This window comes from Betta splendens, chromosome 14, assembly GCF_900634795.4.
Source record: "Betta splendens chromosome 14, fBetSpl5.4, whole genome shotgun sequence".
Lineage (NCBI taxonomy): Eukaryota > Metazoa > Chordata > Actinopteri > Anabantiformes > Osphronemidae > Betta > Betta splendens.
In genome coordinates, this window is record NC_040894.2 from 14,971,267 (window position 1) to 14,991,247 (window position 19,981).

A 19,981-nucleotide genomic window follows, 5' to 3' on the forward strand; every position below is an offset into this window, starting at 1 on the left:
AGGGCTGTCATTTGAGTCATCTGCCCCAATCCATAATGCTTTAACGTGTGAAATTCCTCAGACATTTGGTTACTGAGATGCTGTTTAACACCCATCCAGTTTTTTTTAAATACATTTTTTAAATATCTTTAATTTATGTACATTTTTATTATTTGTTAACACTATGTGAAAAAAGAAGCTTTATACTTGAAGGTAATTATTTTAATACACCTTGAGATTTTTAATGTAGCACTGAAATTGCTGCTTTTCATGTCAGACATTAAATTGATAGTTTTCATTCACTGAATCTGTGAAGCATTGGTTCAAAAATGATTGCTTGATCAATCGAACGTTCTTTTTTATAGACAGCATATGATAATTCTAAAACCAACAAATTTGCTTCACAGATTTAATTCCTGAGCTTTTGGGGCTACATTTAGTCTGAATGAATAACACTACAGTGGTGCCACTGCTGTGGATAAATTGTTAGGGCCCCTAAAAGCCTAGAAATGTGTAGACACCACCACAGGATCCTTGTATTTCCATCTATTTCATGCGTTACACAGCTTTACCTAACAGGAGGAATCCTGTCATAGGTATCTGAACGATTCCCCACCCAAGAAACAAAATACATGTTGTTATGTCTAACTCCAAGCCTTTGAAGATTCTTTGTCACGCAGAAGGATGCTTTAGGAAGAGCTCATCTTGGCAGGCCCTGCGGCCCATCCTCGGTCTTAGTTGCCTGACTGGATGATCAATTCTCCCCTAGCTTTATGTTCCTCCCCTTTCCTTTCTGTTTCCCTCCTCTTCCCAACTCCTCGAATTGCCCCATGGACTTCTTAAGGTCTGATTACCAACAAAAAGCCGTTGGGCAAATTTGTGTGACAGGGCCTGTCCGCTTCTCATGATCTGCAATGTTTCCATCATAATAAATTAGGGGCAGTGTGGTGGTTCTTAATGACTCCTGGAGTCTTACCTGCTTTGTTTTTGATTGATCTCAGCTATCTGGGCAGCGTTGTTGTGACCAGGTCCTCTACACCGCAATAGGTAAGGGTTGGATCCATGTCTGAAAGGGGGGGGTTAGCAGGTGGGACTTTTTGATCACCTCGTCCTTTAAAGGGGAATACAGTACTCTGAGTCTTTATTTGATTTGTTCCTTCCTTCAGTCAACACGTACAGTTTGTTTAAGTTTTTTTCTTTTGACCTTTTCCTTAAAGTGGCTATGCATTTTTATGTTTTGCAGTCTTCAGTACATTATGCATTGTGATATGCATATGCCATTTGTTAGTTGACAGAACAGGTCCGAGGTCACCAACATGATTTCATGCTTGAGTGGTTTGCTAACTGACCACATGCAACTTCCTGCTAAAAAGTGGACATTACCTGACTGCACAGGATAGGAAATAGATGATGAATCAGCCTCATGGCTCATTATATTTGATGACAAAGAACATGTGCATAGGCGACTGGACAAAACTTGTTTGTTTGACATCAGTCAAAATGCCATAATTTTATTGTTATTGAACTATTCCTTTATTTTTACTACTCCTGCTCTCGACACTCACTGTCTTCAGTGGCCACGTGCAAACTAGGCAGTCTGCATAAAGTGGTTATATTTATTTACCAAGCTTAGAATGCACAGTGCAGCTCAGAAGATAGAGATACTGTGTGCCCCTTTGCTCTTTCTCCCTTTAGCCCATCTCCATCAGGATTAAATCATCTGACGCTTAGGCCTATTCAGATTTATACACCATGTGATAATGCAGCTCAGGGTACAGATCCAGCTTAGGCTTTTTGACTGTCTCACCCACCACATGGCTCTACTAATTGCCATGGAGATTGTGAAGGCTCACTTTCAATGACTACACTAAGATGGCAGGTTTTCTATGGATGGATCCAGTCTTTTACCTATGAGGAATATGTCCATTATACTAATAAAACCTTGAGGTACATGTACCGGTACTTTTGGCCTCCTCCTCTTTCTTAGCCAGAACTTGAATGGATTAGAATAATCTTAATGCTCTGTCAACCTTGACCTGAGGAAGATTAAGGATTCCCTTCCACCCATTTCCTTAGTATTTGTCTATTAGATGGTCACGCACTGTAGAGATGAACCATAGTCACTGTATATTATTACAGTAGGTTCTAGGCAGTGTGGATTCTGGTTATTTGTCTTTTTGTGCTATTCTACAAGGTGTGGCGTACAATGAATTAACGAAACCACTGTCTCACATCCTTTTTCCATACAGATATTTTTGTACTCTTAGCAATCTCCTCAAGCGTGACACATTCTGCCATTTATTATTTTACAGATGCTTATATTGTAATGTATGACACCAATTGAAAATATTTTGGACCCACGTTTCCAAGGAATATTTGTGTACGATTGGCGTTAAGTTTTGTGTCCACTGGGAGACGTTTTTACCAAACCTTTCCTGAACATTCAAGCAAAAATGCTGTTGCATGTTTCTGGCAGTAATGACAAAGATTAGCATGTGCAATGATAAAGCTTCTTAAAGGTAACAAAATAGAGCAGCTTTTAACAAACAGGTTCATAATAAGTTTTGAACAGCCACAGACATAGCGTCTGCCCAAGCTTCCGTTTATACCTGTACAGATTAAAAGCATCCTGGTGGACACATGGTCATCACCTTTTTTCTAAAGCATCTGTAGCATGATTCTAACCACATAATCCAATAATCGAGACATTTTGGACTGCAAAACAGTTTTCACGTCTATGTAAAGCAAGTGTCCTGCCACACTTCTTGTATCCTAAGGAACAAATACTTCGCCAAGGGCTTGAAGAGGGGGGAGCACACAGGGGGTGAGGACCCCCACATGTTCCAGGGAACTGCCTAGTGAAGTGCCTTTGAATGTATTCCCCTTTAAAGTCGTGTTCCATGTGCAAACTACCATGCATGCCATTGCTAAATATCGCTCTTCAAAAAAAGAAAGAAAAGAAAGGATAAACTCTTGTTACATCTGTTGTCCTAGTGCTTCGCTTTTCTTTGGCTTATTTTTCATTATGTGACTGTTCCCGAGTAGCCATTTTCCCCTCCCGCCATCTCTCCCCCTGTCAGCATGGTGAAGCCCATTGTAGACAGTATCCATGTCTATGAATACATATTGATGATGCTTTGTTGCTCAGCTGTGATTCTTCCCCTTTTACTAACAACCTTCGGTTTCTCTCTGCAGCCACGGTGGGAAGATGGCCTCACTGTAAACGCTAATTGTTTTATGTGCCTTGATATAGAACCAAGTGTGTGTTTGTGGCAGAAATTTATGGGCTGCCAAGTCATAAGTGCCTCTATGATTGGAAGGCAGGTGTGTAAATGCAGTCATGAGCATCTGAAAAATCTAGCGCGCTCTCCACTCCTCTCCGAGGACACGTTTGCATCTGTTTTTTTCAGAGTGAAAGGCATTTATTTCTTAGAAGGAAACAAATTAGCAATTGAGAAGAGTCCTGCTTGGAATTCTTTTAAAATGTTCTTTAATTTTGGAGAATGTTCCTCTGAAACTAACAGTGCAAGTCTTAAACAATTTCAGGGGTTGTGTAAAACTTGTTTGGATCAATTTGAGCAAAATATTTTGGATATTACCAAAAGTCCGAGAAATGTCATGGTGCATAGTTTAAAAAACCATCTGGATTCATGAACTCATTTTGTGAAACACAATGACATAACTGTTCAAAAATCCAGATGATGTACAGGTTTAGGGCCATAGTTGATGGAATGACATTGTGTATCAAACGGTTGCTGGATTTCTGAGCACAGCTTTTCGGTGTCTCACATTGATCCTTTGGCGATGTGCTGCACCTTTGGCTTTGGCACGAGCAGTGCTGTTTGGAGATTGTGTGGGTTTTTGGCTTTGTTGCTCTCCGTAGTGCAAGAACACCGTTCAGTGACTGTAACTGGCCTGGAGTTACCCGTCCTCCTCTTTGTCTCCTCTTTGCTCAGAAAACGTCGAGGTGCGCCTAGTGCCCTTTCAGGGTCTGAGAGGATTGATGCACTGAAATACCAGCGAGTTAAAAAGTCCAAGAAGATGACGACGAACAACAATAACTCCAAGCTGAGAAAAAAAGCAGGTGCGGACCCTGTTGCTTTCATCTTTCTGCTCTCCTTTTTTATTAGTGAATCGGACTTTGTACCTTAAAAATAAGAGGCTCAACTGCATTGACATTGCAGGTTTTAGTTGTCTGAGCAATGCTTTAAAATCTATCTGCTTTAAAAACTATGTCTCCAAGAACGTTTGTATAGTATAGTCAAATGTCCTAAAATTTAAGAAAGATTTTAATCCAATACGTCTGTAAGTGGTCATGCTGCACAACATACATAAGTGACATCATTACATTTTAGTTTACTGTAGAATAGAATGCCTTTATTAGTCCCACAGCGGGGAAATTCCCATTAGCAGCCAGCTTGACCGGCGCTAGTTCGACAGTGGAAGCAATAGCAGTACAAACAATAAAACACACGCACATACAGTGGCACACAGTACAAGTGGAAACCTTGCTGGAATTTTTTCTTGGGTTCATCAGGACAGATAGATAAGGTCAGAGAGCAGACAGTGAGACTGTAAGGTGGGGTGGGAGGGGGTGTATCTGCATCAGTGTAGTGAAGTGTTGTTTATAGAAGTATGACCGAGGCCGACCAAGATGTTTACAGGTCAGTCCAACAGTTGTCCTTGAAGGGAGTCACAACAGGGCAAGAGGATAGATAGTGGCACAGCTGGTGAGCTAGATTGGACCCGGGAAGGGAGGGGTGAGGGAGAAGGGACGGAGTAATACACAGCCAATTCTAATACATTTTAACAATCCAATAGGTAAATGCTTTAAGTTCTGGCTGTAAGTGCCTGCTGTTCATCTCTACTCCTCCAGGTGTCTCCACCTCTCAGACCCAGCAGGCCTCCACCTCTCAGGTAATCCAGCCCGAAGAAGCTCTCTACCTCCGCAAGAAGAAGAAACGACCCATCCTCCATGACCCATACACTCGCTTCTCTGCTCTGTTGTACCGTCGCCCACCTCAGGAGGACCAGAAGGCTATTTTGGCTAGCATGGACAACATTGACCTGGACCATGCCACCCTCCTCTGAAGGTCCTTTAGAACTGGGTTGCAACCAAGCAATATAGCCCTGTTCCACAATATCAAGCTGAACATAGCAGCACCCCTCTTCTAAATAATGTTGAGATAGTACATCAATGGGAATATGGTCAAATTTTAGCAAACGTGCCACATGTAGGAATTGTGTATGTGTATTCATTCAAATATTCTTCGGTGAATAACATTTTTCAAAACTCAGCTATTACCTACCTTTTCTAAAAAGAGGTTAAATTACTGAGAGACTAAGGAACATAAATGGAAAAGATGTCTCAACCAACACTGAGAAATTAGAAGACAGATTGGAGTCCTAAGTCTAACATTCAAAACTCGTGTTTGTTATTAGCACATAATTAATCAGTACTTTAAAGATGCGTACGGATTGATGCCCAAAGACACAATGATGTTTGTACAAAAATGGTGACTGCCGCAGTTTTCAAAGTTTTACTCCAGTGCAAAAGATTTATTCAAATCAATTACTATCTCCAGTTCCACTGATGTTTGCATTGCAAAGATCTTTTTTTTTAATATATTTCCCCCTAATCCCAAACCAAGTCTCAGTTTACAGCATTTCCCACTGGACCCTCTCCACCAGCAGCGTCTCTTACTGTATGTGCCGAGAACCTTGAACATGGGTGTTCCTTCCTACCACGTATACCTCAGAGCACAGGACACAAGACCACGCCCACCAGGATCAGCCAGCAGAGCTAACTAGCCTTTTATATCCCTTTATTCATTATTGATTCTCATTTGTTTAGGACATGTTGTACATTTTCCTATTCATCTTTGTGCTTTTTCTACTGTTAGATTGAATATTTTATCCTTCTCGGGGTTCACAACCCTCATAAGTCTTTAAAGTAATGCCTCACAAACAAAAAACATCACTGTAAGTAATTAACTAAGTAAGTAAGTAACTACCTACTGTAACAAAGTCACTTTATATTGAGTAGTTAGGGATACATTTACATTCCAAACATTACTGTACCACCCAATAATTCAGTAGGCACAAGAAAATGTCATTCAAATAGTCAAACTAAAAACGTAATGGTACTAAAACTCTTCAAAGAGCTCTCTGACTCATCATGGTGTCATAAACCGCCAAAGCTCCATTTACAGTAACTGCACTCAAACTTCGCCTGTCTCAGAACGGTTTGCACTGGAGCAAAAACTTGTCCATTTCACAAATACGTCTCAACACCTGTATCTCCAGTTTATCTACTGTACTTTAGGTCATTTAGAGGGCTCCAAATCCATTTCAGAAACAGGTCAAATCATGTCAAAAGCTACCAAGTAACTCAAAAACATAATGGATCATGTGATTTTTGTTCTTCTGTGCCATAGTATATGATTCTTCAAATTAGCATATAAGAGGATATAAAACAATGGCTTTGTTTGGCCTTAATGATCCTCCTTTGGATTACTGTAGATTTTTTTTGTTTTATTATTGTTATTTAAATGTATTACTTTTTTGCGTTAGGGAAGATATATGTCTCTTATTGGCTATTTTCTATCCTGCCATTTAATTTGCATAGTATTCATTTAAAAGTGAAAGATTAGGAATTAGCTGTTTTTTCATTTCAGGTTTCATGCTCAGTAATTCAATTTGCAATTTGTCTTACACTGAAATGTTGATGCCGAGGGGCTAAATCCAACACATCTCTATTGGACAAGTGACTGAAGTGCCATAACATACTGTAAATGCTGTAGCCAGAATCAGCAGGAATGTTTTGCTCAAAAGGTGCTCAACTTCTTCAGAGGGTGTATTCATTAGTAGAGGCTATGGTGCTGGCAGAGGTTGGAGTGTCCATGTTCTGCTGTAATTGTGATTATGTGCAGATTCCAACACAGTTGCAACTCCAACACAGTCTTCTAATATCACAAGTCTACAGTACTAAGTAAGTACTATGGTGAAGCAACTATATCTGGTTGCTCAGTGAACACATCTTTGCAATAAGTGTTTGCAGAAGGAGCGGTATCTACTGTATTTCATTTATTGTTTTAAACTAAGCATTGACATTATTATGTCTCACAGGTTGGAAGATTTCACACATAGTACTGGGTTTAAATTAACATAATGCATTTACTGTATTTTGTAAATATACAGTAATTATAAAATTTTAAGCATAAGGTTAAATTGAAAATGCACTCTAATAATTAAAAGAGAACAGGAGCTAGAATCATTTGAGTGTGAATGACATGAATTTAGAATTAGAAATGCAGTGAGAACATCTGCAATCAACTGGCTCATGTCTGTACATGATGCGGTGTGCGAGACATATAGATACTATAAAAGACAATGGGAATAACTAAGGGCACCAACAGTGTGTGACACTGTAATGAATAGGACAGTGTCACTGAAAAGCCTGTATCATCACAAAGGGCTTCAGTGGCATCAGTTAGAGAAGCTTTTTTAAGAATAAGGTGCTACACAAACTGAGTGACCTTCTGTAAATCAATCCATATTTTCACAGTGTAGCTGCTGCATTGTTTTAAACATACATAACATCAGTCTATGCTGCTGCCTGAATCTGTGGCCAGAAGGCACTTGTTGGAGGAGCGGTGGGATTATCTTCTTCCATAAAACCTTTATTATGGCATATTAACAGTAATCTGATGCATATATGTGCCTTTTTGCTGTTGAGTATGTATATGTATAGACATTGACAAAGGCATTCACATTATGAGTTCGAAGACGAGAGTGTTGCTGTCTCCTTTCAGGTGACTTCTCTTCTGTTGAATGTTTCACTGCAGATGTTCTCATGTTTGAGTTGCTAAGAGTCCTATTAGCGGAGCTGAGGGAACAGCCTGAGCCAATGATGGGACACTGAACTTCCATTAACCAACTGTATGTTAGGGAACCTGACAGTAGTAGTAGGAGAATTTCTAACTAAAAATCACTACCTGTATTTTCAAATAGTTCTACAACCTCCAATATGCATAGATTTTAAAACCAAGAGGTTCAAACAGATGATAACCCCTTTGTGTACATATTGTCCCATCATACAGACTACAGCTTTGTTGAGAAAATAGTTCAACAATTGAACACATACAGTATATTAATCAGGGGTGAGCCCTGGGGTGAGATGGGAACTGCCTCAACACATACTGTACACCTGCTAACGTGCCACAAAGAAACAGGATAAGATTTACATGGTGTCGGCATTTAAACAGATAAGGGGAACCCACCACCACCAGAGCAAACATGTACCTGTAGCAACCTGTAGCTTGAAAATAGTGATACAGATTTTGTGCAATTACTTTGATGCATACTGTATGCTAAATTCAAATTTCTGTCAAGCATTGGGCATTGATTTCTATTAATTGCCAGATCAACACGTGAAGTTCACTATTTTGAGATTGTCCATTACTTGATAGTTTAATATTGAATGAAACGTGACCCACAGTAATAAACACTTTAGATTGGGCGACGTTTTTTCTCGTTTTCCCCAGGGGGGTGGTGGCTGAACCTCATCCCAACCCCACAAGCATATTGTTCATGTCTGAAGCCTTACATGGATTCATGTGGTCCATATCCCCTTTCTGGCCCTTTGGCTCAAAGTTCAGTTAGGCCAGTTTAGCTCAAAGTTTGACTTACTGAACTGTACTGTATGTGACTGAAACCCACTCAGAAGTGGTTTTTAAATTTCTCTCAATGGGTCATTTTTTCTCTAATCTGGAATCTCTGAAACTCTGTTTGTCAGATTACATGTCATTTTAACCGTCATGAAATATTGTGTATCCCACGGCTCTGCAAATCAAATGCAATGCAAATATACATATACAAATTGTAGTGTAACATTTTACATGCTAACCACTGTGCCGTGGTTAGCGCGCCGCACTCCTGTCTACTGATTCGTGGGTTCAATACCCTCAGAGAGGGGTTGCGTCAGGAAGGGCATCCAGCGTAAAAACTTGCCAAATCTACCATGTGGTTCATTCGCTGTGGCCAAAAGCGGTTACCTTTTTTTAGTATAACAATTTAAGATACCAGTTATGATCTTTAGTTGAGAAAACTGAATCTCGTAAAACTCGTAAACGAGTTATGTCTGTGATGTGTGTAATCACGAAAACAAATCACACGTGTTATGATTCAAGAAAAATCTCAGTACTGTATCACTACTACTGTATCACTGCTGACTCTGAGTTGTGGCGAACTAGAGTGTGGCTTTGGTGTCATTCCACTCTGGCTTTACATATTTTTAAGATGCATTAAAAGAAGCTGCTCTTTATATTTTTAGATAAATTGTGACATTTTTCAACATGTTGGACATATAAAATAGAGAAGAATGGAAGACAAAGAAAATGATTTTACATATTTAGCTGCTGAACTTCCTGTTTCTTGAGCTTATTGTACTCAACATCCAAAACTGCCATATTGATTTTTTGTTGTTTGTTTCTGCGAAAGTAAAAAAATGTACCTAAGTTTGCAGCAGACAAAATTGTTGTAGTCCAAGCACAAAGTGCTTAGTGAACAGACTGCAAACTACTCGAAAGTGGAGTTACAGTGAGATACATCAAAATACTCACATTATATTGTTCCTGTATATCAAGAATACATCAACCTGCTTCATCGCCAATAACATCCTCTTGGCAATAGGAGAGGTTATAATAGACACAGCTAATACAAGAGCAGTTACAAACATGCTACTGTATAGTTTGGTGAACGAGACAACAGCAAAAGAATGAAGTTAAACCCAGGAGAAATGACCAGGCTCAAACACGCCACTCATGTAGAAACATGGAGGAAAGTATTGAGATATTACAATGTCAACTATTTTTGTCCAAACATGACCGTATGAGATTTGAGATTAAAAAAAATGTTTCCATGTAAATATCTGAAATAAGAATACCATGTCATACATGAATACTCTATTCTATTTTTTGTAGGAGAAAAATAAGATGCGCATCGTCTGTACTGAAGATAAAGTGAGACACTGAGTAGAGTAGGGTCCGCTTCAGACATGATGTAACAGACCAATGTGTATATTGTATGTGTCTATGGAAATCTTCTCAACGCTCAAAATTAGTAAAAGAGAATATTATTGTAGAGCCAGGTAACATACAGAGTAATATAGAAAACAAAATGCATTGGGTACCTAAAACTAAACCTACAGTCTGCTATTAAACATTATCACCTTCTTAAAGGTGGACTCAATGCAAGACTGACTTACTTTTAGCTTGATGTACCCAATACTGTATACATCTATATATGATCTATAAATATATCTATATTTGGGGACAGTACTTGTTTGCAAGAATGTATAAGTCTATATTCTATTATTTTTATATCCATTGTTGCTTTATAAGGCGTAATCTTACACAAAGTAGAGAATTATGACATCTGACATTTCAGTTGAGTAAATTCAAGAAAATGGCTGTCGCTGTACTGTATTATTCACTGTCTATTACACAGAGACTCTCAGAAAAGGATACAGCAACCTAGTTTTATAGCATTTGGTGTGAATAGTACTGTATGTGATCATTTGTCATTTAGGGAACTTTGGTTTAGCTCCTGGCAGGTTTATTTGTTTTGTCGGTCTGGGGTCGCCCATGAGGCACATTTTGCCCTTAAATGAGTAGTGAGAATCTATTTTGTTTATTTTACTATGGTGCTCCCTCACAATCTGTATCACAGCATAGCACAGAGATATAAATGTATGTTCATCACATTGACACAACAGAGATGTTTTATAGTATATATTCACAGTATGTATGTAACAGTGCTTCATGATGCTGCTTCGACCTGACGTTGGGGATGGGGGGATCGTTTCTAGGGGATGAGCTGACGCATGTTCAAGACAATAGGCTCAAAAGTGGAGGCTGAGCATTGCAGCAGCTGCTTAAAGTTACTCTAGACATTCAATTCAGTACTGTATATTGCCAAAATACACAAAACATTATATACATTCTAAGAACTGGTGCTATTAAAAAAACATCTGTGGTGCTTTTTTTAGTTAGTTTTTTTCCTTGCTTCAAGCAAAATGTAGCTGCACAACCCTGTACTGTACTGGAGGTTGTCGTCAGGCCAGTGAGTGTTGTGTGTATGGACAGTTTCATTCGACTGCTGTTCTTTCAGGGCGTCTGCAGATCAAATGAGACTGAGAACATTTTGAGAAACTAATTGTAAGCAAGGAAAATTTATTCCACATACTGTACATGTCATGATGATTTTCTCGATTTAACAGTTTTCTCCATTGTGATCTGGACCTCATCGCGGTTTAGTTAAATTGCTTTTGGTGCCGATTGCTGGTCACATTAGCTCACCATGACTATTGATATTGTTTTATGAGCCCCTTCACCTGCAGGTGTCCTTGTGTTGCAGGAAGTGATATTTTCCAGTTCATGGATTGTCCTCTTGCAACCAACACTCAACAAGGAACTGCAGTGTTTCTGTGCTCAAAGACCAGATAGAGTGTCCAGACATGGTTTAAAACTAGGTGAAAGGTCGCAGTAATAAACAGAGTCAGTCATACAAAATGTGTTTATGTTCCAAGTGTTACTGTAAGTTACTGCACATAAGGCAGATTATCTTATGTCCATCTGAAAATGCAATAGATTTGGAAAAAAAGTGAACTCATAGTTTCTTAATTGTTCAGTCTTCCTGAGATGTTCAGAATTAGGATTACATACCTGCTTTTGTTTATTTTTAATTGGTTATTGTTAGTATGACAATGTGAAAAACAACAATGTAGACAACTTAGTACCTCAAAATATCTCTACATGAAAATGCTTAATCCAGAGAGTTATGTAACTGTTCAGTTGTTTTCATGTTCCCCATCTCTGAGAAGTCAGCACTCATGTTGCTTTTTATATTTGTTGGCAGAATCACTAACAAGAATGTATGGCTGTTGTAATTCCTGCTCAATCCCCTTCCCTCAAATCAAAGCTTTTAGAGTAACTAAGTTGAACTTTCATTTTTTTGTATTTCTAATGTCTTGGTATGCTTGTTGTAGTTGTATATTCATAATGGTGTATATTACATCAGTTTTTATTTATTAAAATGTTTAAATTTTCTAAGATGACTTTTCATTATTGAGCAAAACAGACATCATACAATGTAGTTGACATTTAAGGGCTACACAGCAGAGAATATTAGCAGTGCTTTTGCCATATTGTAATTTTTGTGCTTTATGATTAATGCACATACAGAGTAAACTACATTACCATAAAATAGGATAATTAAATATTATGAGAAAATGCATAATATTTGGAGGAAAAAAATAAACATGCAACCTGAGTTCATTTTAATTTTTCTAGGAGCGCACAAATTATTTATTTATAGACTATACCTGAGTCAGGAATGAATTTGGGCAAAACTGAGCAACACACGTTTAAATTAACCACCACTGTCTATTGTAAATGCTTTATTTAGACTGAGGTAATAAACAGCCCAGCAGAGGAAAAGGGGGAAAGCGGAGGCGGCTCCTACTCTCGCGAGATCAGAAATCGCTTAGCAACCACTGTAAACACTTTCTAATAAAATAAATATTTATACCAGGAGCTGCGCAACGCTGAAGGGTAGTAAATTAATGACCTTTGACTGGACATAATGGAGGTAAGAGATTTTTCGAACAGCCCCAGAAAGGCTTGCCCTGATGTTAACAAAGGATTTTGCACATTTTACAATTAACGTGTAGACGTTTTCAGCTAAACGCTGCCAAACTGTAGTTAGCACGATTTTTGCTTGTTAGCTTGTACGGTTCAGTTTTGAAGCCATGTTTTCACTCGGGCTTATTGTCAAAAAGTCACAACTTGTGGTTAAAAGGGTTAAATGACTTAACATACGTAAAGTTAGCTACACAGTAAGTAGCGTTGTTAGTATTTCTGTACATTCGCTGGTGGATGTACTTCAATTCAATTTTTACTTACTGGAATCATATTAAAAAGTGGCTCTCATATTTTGGCAACTTTAAATAAAATGTAGGAGCGATCCAGAAACAATCAAACAAACCAAATTAAAGCAAAACCAAAATGAAACCCATGGCAGACTGGCCGTGTGGATTAATTTACAGCTGTACATGTGTAGCTGAGTGGTCAGTGGTTGTAATGAACTCAGCAGATCATTTTTCACATGCAGCCGTGTCTGTGTTTTTGCTGTATTTGCAGCCTGCAGGAGAGGACTCTTTGGAGGAGTTCCAGATGATCCTCAATGAGCTGCTCGGGGTCGAGGGCATGGACAAAGTCAGGATGGAGTACGAGAAGCTCATCCATGCTCTGAAGAAGTCCAGAGAGAACGAGAAGAGGCTAATGTCCAAGTGCAGGGAGCTGAAAACAGAGATTGCATCCGCTTCAACCAAAGTTGCAGCTGCCTTGAAACTGTCCCAAGAAGACGATACAACAATAGCTTCACTAAAAATGGTATATTAGCATAACGTGAAAGTACAATGTAAGATGTGGTAATTAGAATCCCTACAGTCATGTATTAGAATAATGATCAAGTATGGTACTATGGTACACTGTTGGCTTCTGGTGCTCTAATAGTTTAACATGTTAAAAACTGTCTTTGTTTATACTGTAGGAACTGGATAAAGCTTGGAAAATGGTTGATGCTGCACATGATAAAGAGAAGAATGACAGAGAGACCATCAGGAGTTTAACAGAAGAAGTGACCAACCTGACTAAAACAGCTGAGCAGCAAACTGGCTTTTCAATGGATCAGAAACAGAAGTGAGATTCGTCCAGCTTTCAGTAACTTGTATGACTGCTGTAAAATAGTAACAATTATACAGTTACTTGAGTCATTCTCTTTTTTAGGGATCTTCAAATAATGAATGATGAGTTGACAAAGGAGAGGGACAAATTGCTGACAACTATTGAGAGTCTGAGAGAAAACCTAAGCAAGACAACAACAACTTATCAGGAGATAGAGGCTCAAAGAGATAGTAGCTTTGAGGCTATATCGCAGGTACTTTTTATAGATAAATCTCTAATCTATTAGTAGAATAATATCTTTTTTAATCTAGTTTTGAGGCCAACAGGCTGCTTCTTTGTATACCTACCCCTAAGCTCCAGCAGGAAATCCAGGTGCAACAAAATGAGGTTTCCCGGGAAATGCGGCTGAAGGAAAAGTTGGAAAAGGAGGTGAAGCAGCTGCATATTGAGATGGATTCCAAAATGGGGGAAATTAAAGCTCTGAATGTGCAGGGCCAAAGGGCCAAAGAAGAGCAGCAGAGACTGGAGCAGCAACTGAAAGAGCTAAAGGTAATGTGTACACACATTGTGCAATATTAATAGGTTTAGATACCATATACCCATACTATTGACATCACCACAACAATCAAATTTGAATAGATATCAGTGAATATTTCAATGTTGATGTACCGTACATTTGTCACATAATTGCGTAGGTAAAATATTCGATGTTATACTTTAGTATGCAGTTAACATAATTCCTCAAATTCCTTTACCTAACTGAGGCAGATCTTGAATGAACGATCCACCAGGGAGCTCGAGCAAGTACAGGTGAAAAAAGTCAAGCTGCAGCAGGAGTGTGAACAGCTCTCATCAGCCAAAGAACACCTGTCTTTGGAAAATCAGCAGATTGCAAATGAGCTCAAGGTAACATATTAATATCTTGTTGTAATATTTCATTTTTCCTAATATTGCACTTTTCAAAAACCTCAGGTTCAGGAAATGTTACATTTTATTGTCATGCTATGTATCTGTTGAACCACTAGGAGGCACTGCTTGGACTGTGGATCATGTAGCCTTCTCTGTCTTAGTTTTAAACAGAAATGACTGGTCTGAGTGATGCAGTCACACAGGTGGACCATGTCAGGGTTATTTCCATCAGTGCACAGTGCTATCCAATCTTTATTTTAAAACCACTTTCTCCACTTCATCCATCCATCTCTGATTCTTCAAATAATTTTGCCTGTCAGATGAGAGAAGAGGAGGTGAGTCAGATGCGCCAGGAGATTGCTAAACAAGCAAAAATGAGAGAAGTCACTCAGAAGAAGCTTCACCAGATGGAGGAGCAGAAAGCTGATGTGGACGTGCAGAGGGAAACACTGAAAGCTCAGATCACCGCTCTGGAAAAAGGTGTGGTGCGGAAGCCTGTTTGTTTGATCACATTAGCATTCCCAGTCTATGCTATTTCTCTTGAACATAACATTTCACCATCTCCTTCCCATAATGAAGATCTTGAATCTTCTCAAAAGCAAATTGAAGCTGACAAGAAAGCCATAGAGGAGCTGATCCGTGAGAGAGATATCTTGAGCAAGGTACTGCAGGCACTGATCCCCTTCATCCACACAGTGGTTCTGCCTGTATTCTCGTGCTCATTGACTCCCAAGTTTTTACTTTGGTGTTGTACAAAAGTACAGAAGGATGTTGGATTGTATTTAATATGTAATACTGTATTTGTATGTTTCATACAAACTCCGGTTTCTGCTTCAAATCAAAAACTAAATGTAATATTTTGCATTAATAGAACATGATCAAAGCTACACAGTCAACTGAGAAACAGCAGAACATTGTGAAGCTCCTCGAACAGGACAAGAAGACCTTGGAACATGAGATCAGTGGTTACTGCCAGGAAGCCCAGAAGCAGCGTAAGATCATCCAACAGCTGGAGAAAGAACGCGACCGCTACATCAATGAGACCAGCAGCCTTATGCAAAAGGCAGGATATGTTCAAGACTAGCACAGTAGATTTTCTTTATTTGAATGATCACTGGGTAACAGTGTTGCACCTTTCACAGGTGCAACAAAGAATTAGCGATGTCGAAGTAAAAGAGGTGGAGATATTTGACTGGAGGAAGAAGGTCACAGAGGCAGAGTGTAAGCTTAAACAGCGTGAGAACCTGCTAGAGTCCGTGGTAGCTGAGAGGAACCTGTACAGCAAAAACCTCATCGAGGCTCAGGTATGAGTCAAGTTCCCAACACCTCAAATCTGCATCCTAACATTAACTAGTGCCCCAACTATGTGTTACCAGATCAGATTTATCTCTTTCATCCAAATTATTTTTGTGGTTCATAAATGAAGGGTGACTTACGGTAGTTTGAGACTGAATGTGTCTTCCTTCTCCTACTGCGTACTTCAGGAAGACATTGCAGAGATGAAGAGGAAGATGAAGACCATGAACAACCAGGTCACTCGGCTGAGAGATGAGATAACAGGGAAGGAGCAGGCACTTGCCAAGGATCAGCAGGAGTACAAACGTCTGGAGAAAGATAATGAAGCTCTGAAGGTTATTTGGCATTAGGTTGCTTTGATATCTCCACACAAAGGTTTCTTTGTGCCGCTCTTCACTACCTACTGTACACTATTTGTCTGTTTATTAATTTCCTTGTCTGCCTGCTACAGGGTGAGCTGCAGGGAAACAAGCAGCAGCTAGAAGAAGCAAAGCAGCGCATTGACAGTCAAAAGGCAGAACAGCAAAAACTGCAGAAGATTATAGCTGATGCTGATGCTGAGCAAATACAACAGAGGAAACAACTGGAACAGGTAAAGAAAACGGTGTTTAGACAATGCAATGCAGACTGGTGTCTAAGTATTTGTCTGGGAAATGTCTCTCGAGGTCGTCAGAGAGCGGGACAACCTGGGAAAACAGCTGCTGCGATGCAACGACGAGCGTGCACTGCTGTATGAGAAGATCAGGCTTCAGCAGTCGATTCTGAGTAAGGGGGACTTCCACTACAACCAGCAGGTAGAAGACATCCGCCTGCTCAAACTGGAGCTCAAAAGGCATCGGCGTGAGAAGAGTATCCTTGATAAGACTGTTCCCAACACAGAGGAACTAAGGTACAGTATACATAAACCTGAGACAGTTCCTCCTGGGTCTGCATGAGTTATGTTAACTTTCTCTATAAATGAGGCCCTGGTGTTCTCTGCATCTCATCCATGGATCTTATGAGGACAAACCAACGTGTTAGACGTCTACTGGAAACAACTTAGCCTTTAAACAAATCAAAACCAAAGCAACATCCAGCTGCTTGTTGTTCAAGCATGTGCTTGGCAACTATTGTCTTCCTTCCTTCAGATACGCACACTACATGCCAATGAAACAATGTCTATCCATCCATTACTACAGACCTGTAACTCATCACAAAATATTACTCTCTCTAATAATTGTCTTCAGGCCGAGAATTTCTCTTTATTTTGACCCAGAGCACTGGGATGATAGGAAACTGTGTTTTCTGTCTTCTCATGAGTTTTAGTTAGTAGGAGTGTAGTTGTTTTCATAAACGGTGTGAAGGTGAGTTCATTTGTTGTGTTGCAGACAGGAACTGTTCCACCTCCAGAGGGAGCTACTCAGAGAAAGGATGAGAAACAGTGTCCTAGAGGAACAACTGAAACCCATAAACATTCACCGATGGAGACGGCTGGAGGTGACCCACCGGCCAATGCCACCTTAGTTACATGTTTTCTCTACCTTAATTGTCAGGCTATTAACCAGTGTAAATGACTCTTCTTCAGGGCAGTGACCCTGGCAAATATGAACTCATTCAGAAGGTTCAGTCTTTACAGAAGCGTCTCATCGCCAAAACCCAGGAGGTGGAGGAACATGAACTCCTGTTACAGGTACAGTAAAACCTTGAGACTCAGTTGTTTGTTGAGGGTACTTTCAGAAGGAATCTTTCCTCTTTTTGTAAAATACTGTACTTCTGTTTTAAGGAAAAGGAGAAGTTGTACGTGGAGCTGAAGCACATTCTGGTCCGACAACCTGGTCCAGAGGCAGCTGAGCAGCTCCAGCAATGCCGATGGACCATCAGAGAGAAAAACAAAAAGCTCCAGGTCCAGTGTCATTTGAATTCCTCATGTACTGTATATTGTATTAATTGAAACAGTATGTGGAGCAGTAAGACAAGCTGGATGATCCTATGATCTCCATGCAAAACACTATTCACCTCAAATTGGTATGTTTTATGATTTTATTTTAGGGTTTGAAAGCAGAGCTGAGGATGATTGATTCTAAGATGAACGAATACAAAAGCGAAAATCAAAGACTAGACAAGGAACTAGCAAAAGTCAAGAAGATGTACCTGAGTCAGAAAAAGCTCTTCAGGTGACAACACACTGGAATGTCTCAATGATACAGTAGTGATGCGACAACTATGTCAGACATTCTGTGATTGTGTCTCCTCAGCGAGCAGAGGACCAACACCAGCGTGGAGCAGCTAGAACCCCTTCCCCAGCTGAGCAGCAAACCTCACTTCACAGGAGGGGGCTTCAGAATCGACAACCCTTTGAAAAGATAGGGGTCACTCTTTATGATTCTTCATACTACATTGTTACAAAACTATTGTATGTATTAAACATGCACCATGTATCACTTTCCAACATGATATCAACCCTAACCTTAAGCCTTCTGCTGAAATAAACTGTGACAATGTGTGTTAACACAGTATGTTTTTATTATTAATACTTAATTAACACTTATTAACACTGTCCTTTATGAACATAGTTTTAAACAAAGGCTGTTCCACAAATGCCTGACAACTTCTATATTTACTACATTTATGATATGTCATAAAGAAACTTTACTCTTTGGACTAATCAGATTTTAGATATGTCTAAATCCAAATAATTCAACAGCACAGTGGTGCAGTGGTTAGCACTGTTGCCTCACAGTGAGAAGGGCCTGGCTTTGATTCCTGGCGCGGACGGGTGTCTTTCTGTGTGGAGTTTTGGAGTTTTACACAGAGTCCTTCATATCGTTCTGGTGCTTGTGAAGTAATTCCCTTGCTTGTGCAGTAACGTTACACTGTAACCATGACAACCAGAGTCAGTGCAGAGCTGGGCTTTGTGAGCTGTGTTGCCGTAGTAATGGGAGGCCTCTGACAGCCCAGATCTCCTTTCTTCTTTTCCTTCCACTCATTGTGTGGGGAAGAAGCAGCTGCTTAATGAAGTTAGTGTTAGCTCTAAGTTGTGTTTCACACTAACCATGGAAAACATGTACGTGGGCCTTGTGCTCTTCCACTGTGTCCTGACGTCATGTGTTCAGTGATTCAGTGTTTGTCTTTGCCAGTTTCTATAATAATGGGATCTATTTTGGGAAGATGGAGACTTCTCCACTAATAGGTTTCATTTGCTGATCACCTGCCTGGAGGAAAAAGTCATTATTTTGTACTGATAAAGTTAAAGTTAAAGAAGTTGGGCTGTAGGAAATACATCATTATACTATTTAAGCTAGGTTCACTACAACATTAAGTTGACTTTGCTGAAACATGTGCTCCAGCTTGTTTTCTTCCTCCAGACCATCAGGCCGTGAAGAGTTTAATCTGTCAAATCTGCTCATATGTGAGAGCTGGATGTTCCAGGCTCCAGAGATATACAGTACTATCTGGGTGTGAGAGTAAAGCCACATTAAGTGCTGCGTGAGTGCGTGTGTTTACACTCATAAAGCTGAGCTGAGGCTTTTAGATAAACCGTGAGCACCGACTGAAACCAGATTATGTTTTATGCACTGTGATGAAGTGATGGCCATTACACATATTTAGTGTTTTTTTATTTTAAAATATGTTTTTATTTTACTCTTTAATGTGTGTACGTTGTCTAGCGTTCTCTCATTCTCAACATGATGTTTTTAAAATAGATGTTATGTTTTAAGATCACTTAATATTACATTTCTTACGGTAGTTTCTGACATGTTTGCTCTAGTCCTGCGCCCTCAATGCCGTTCTTTTACAGGTTTCTGTAAGAGGGTAGAAGCTACACACATACATTGTGCTACCTCGCTGCATCTCCTTCCCCCAGATCTCCTGCTCCTCCTCCTCCTCTCATGAATATCAGGGAATTAATGTGTGCTGAGAGGGAGGAGGCAGAGACAAAGAGAAAACGTGGATAGTGAGCAAAGAAAGGAGGAAGCAGAGAGGAAGGGGGGGTGGGGGGGCTGCTGGCGTCAGCGGCCTGGCGTCGCGCAGGCTCACTGGGAGCTGGGCTGGCTGCGTATTGATTGGAA

General features: G+C 39.8%; 2 protein-coding genes across 5 annotated transcripts in view; both read left to right on the top strand.

The window, feature by feature from the left end:
* LOC114869101 (protein turtle homolog B) overlaps positions 1–12,092 on the top strand; it is a 66,231-nt gene extending 54,139 nt beyond the window's left edge. For 3 of the 4 annotated variants that reach the window (XM_055514601.1, XM_029172969.3, XM_029172970.3), the window contains 2 exons: positions 3,936–4,063; positions 4,856–12,092. In XM_055514601.1, the coding sequence (XP_055370576.1) occupies positions 3,936–4,063; positions 4,856–5,070 (343 nt within the window). In that variant the 3' untranslated portion in view covers positions 5,071–12,092. Of the gene's footprint in view, positions 1–980; positions 1,027–3,935; positions 4,067–4,855 lie in introns of those variants that run through there. The other variant, XM_029172971.3, reaches the window with a different exon arrangement.
* Positions 12,093–12,481: 389 nt separating this feature from the next.
* cfap58 (cilia and flagella associated protein 58) lies at positions 12,482–19,898 on the top strand. Its single transcript, XM_029174201.3, has 18 exons — positions 12,482–12,630; positions 13,182–13,433; positions 13,594–13,742; positions 13,830–13,980; positions 14,082–14,276; positions 14,496–14,633; positions 14,957–15,116; positions 15,216–15,298; positions 15,508–15,699; positions 15,779–15,940; positions 16,121–16,267; positions 16,384–16,524; positions 16,598–16,821; positions 17,300–17,408; positions 17,497–17,601; positions 17,695–17,814; positions 17,961–18,085; positions 18,167–19,898. Exons 1-18 carry the CDS (start codon positions 12,625–12,627, stop codon positions 18,276–18,278), a joined length of 2,571 nt encoding a protein of 856 aa, XP_029030034.1. The 5' UTR covers positions 12,482–12,624; the 3' UTR covers positions 18,279–19,898.
* The last annotated feature ends 83 nt before the right edge of the window (positions 19,899–19,981 follow it).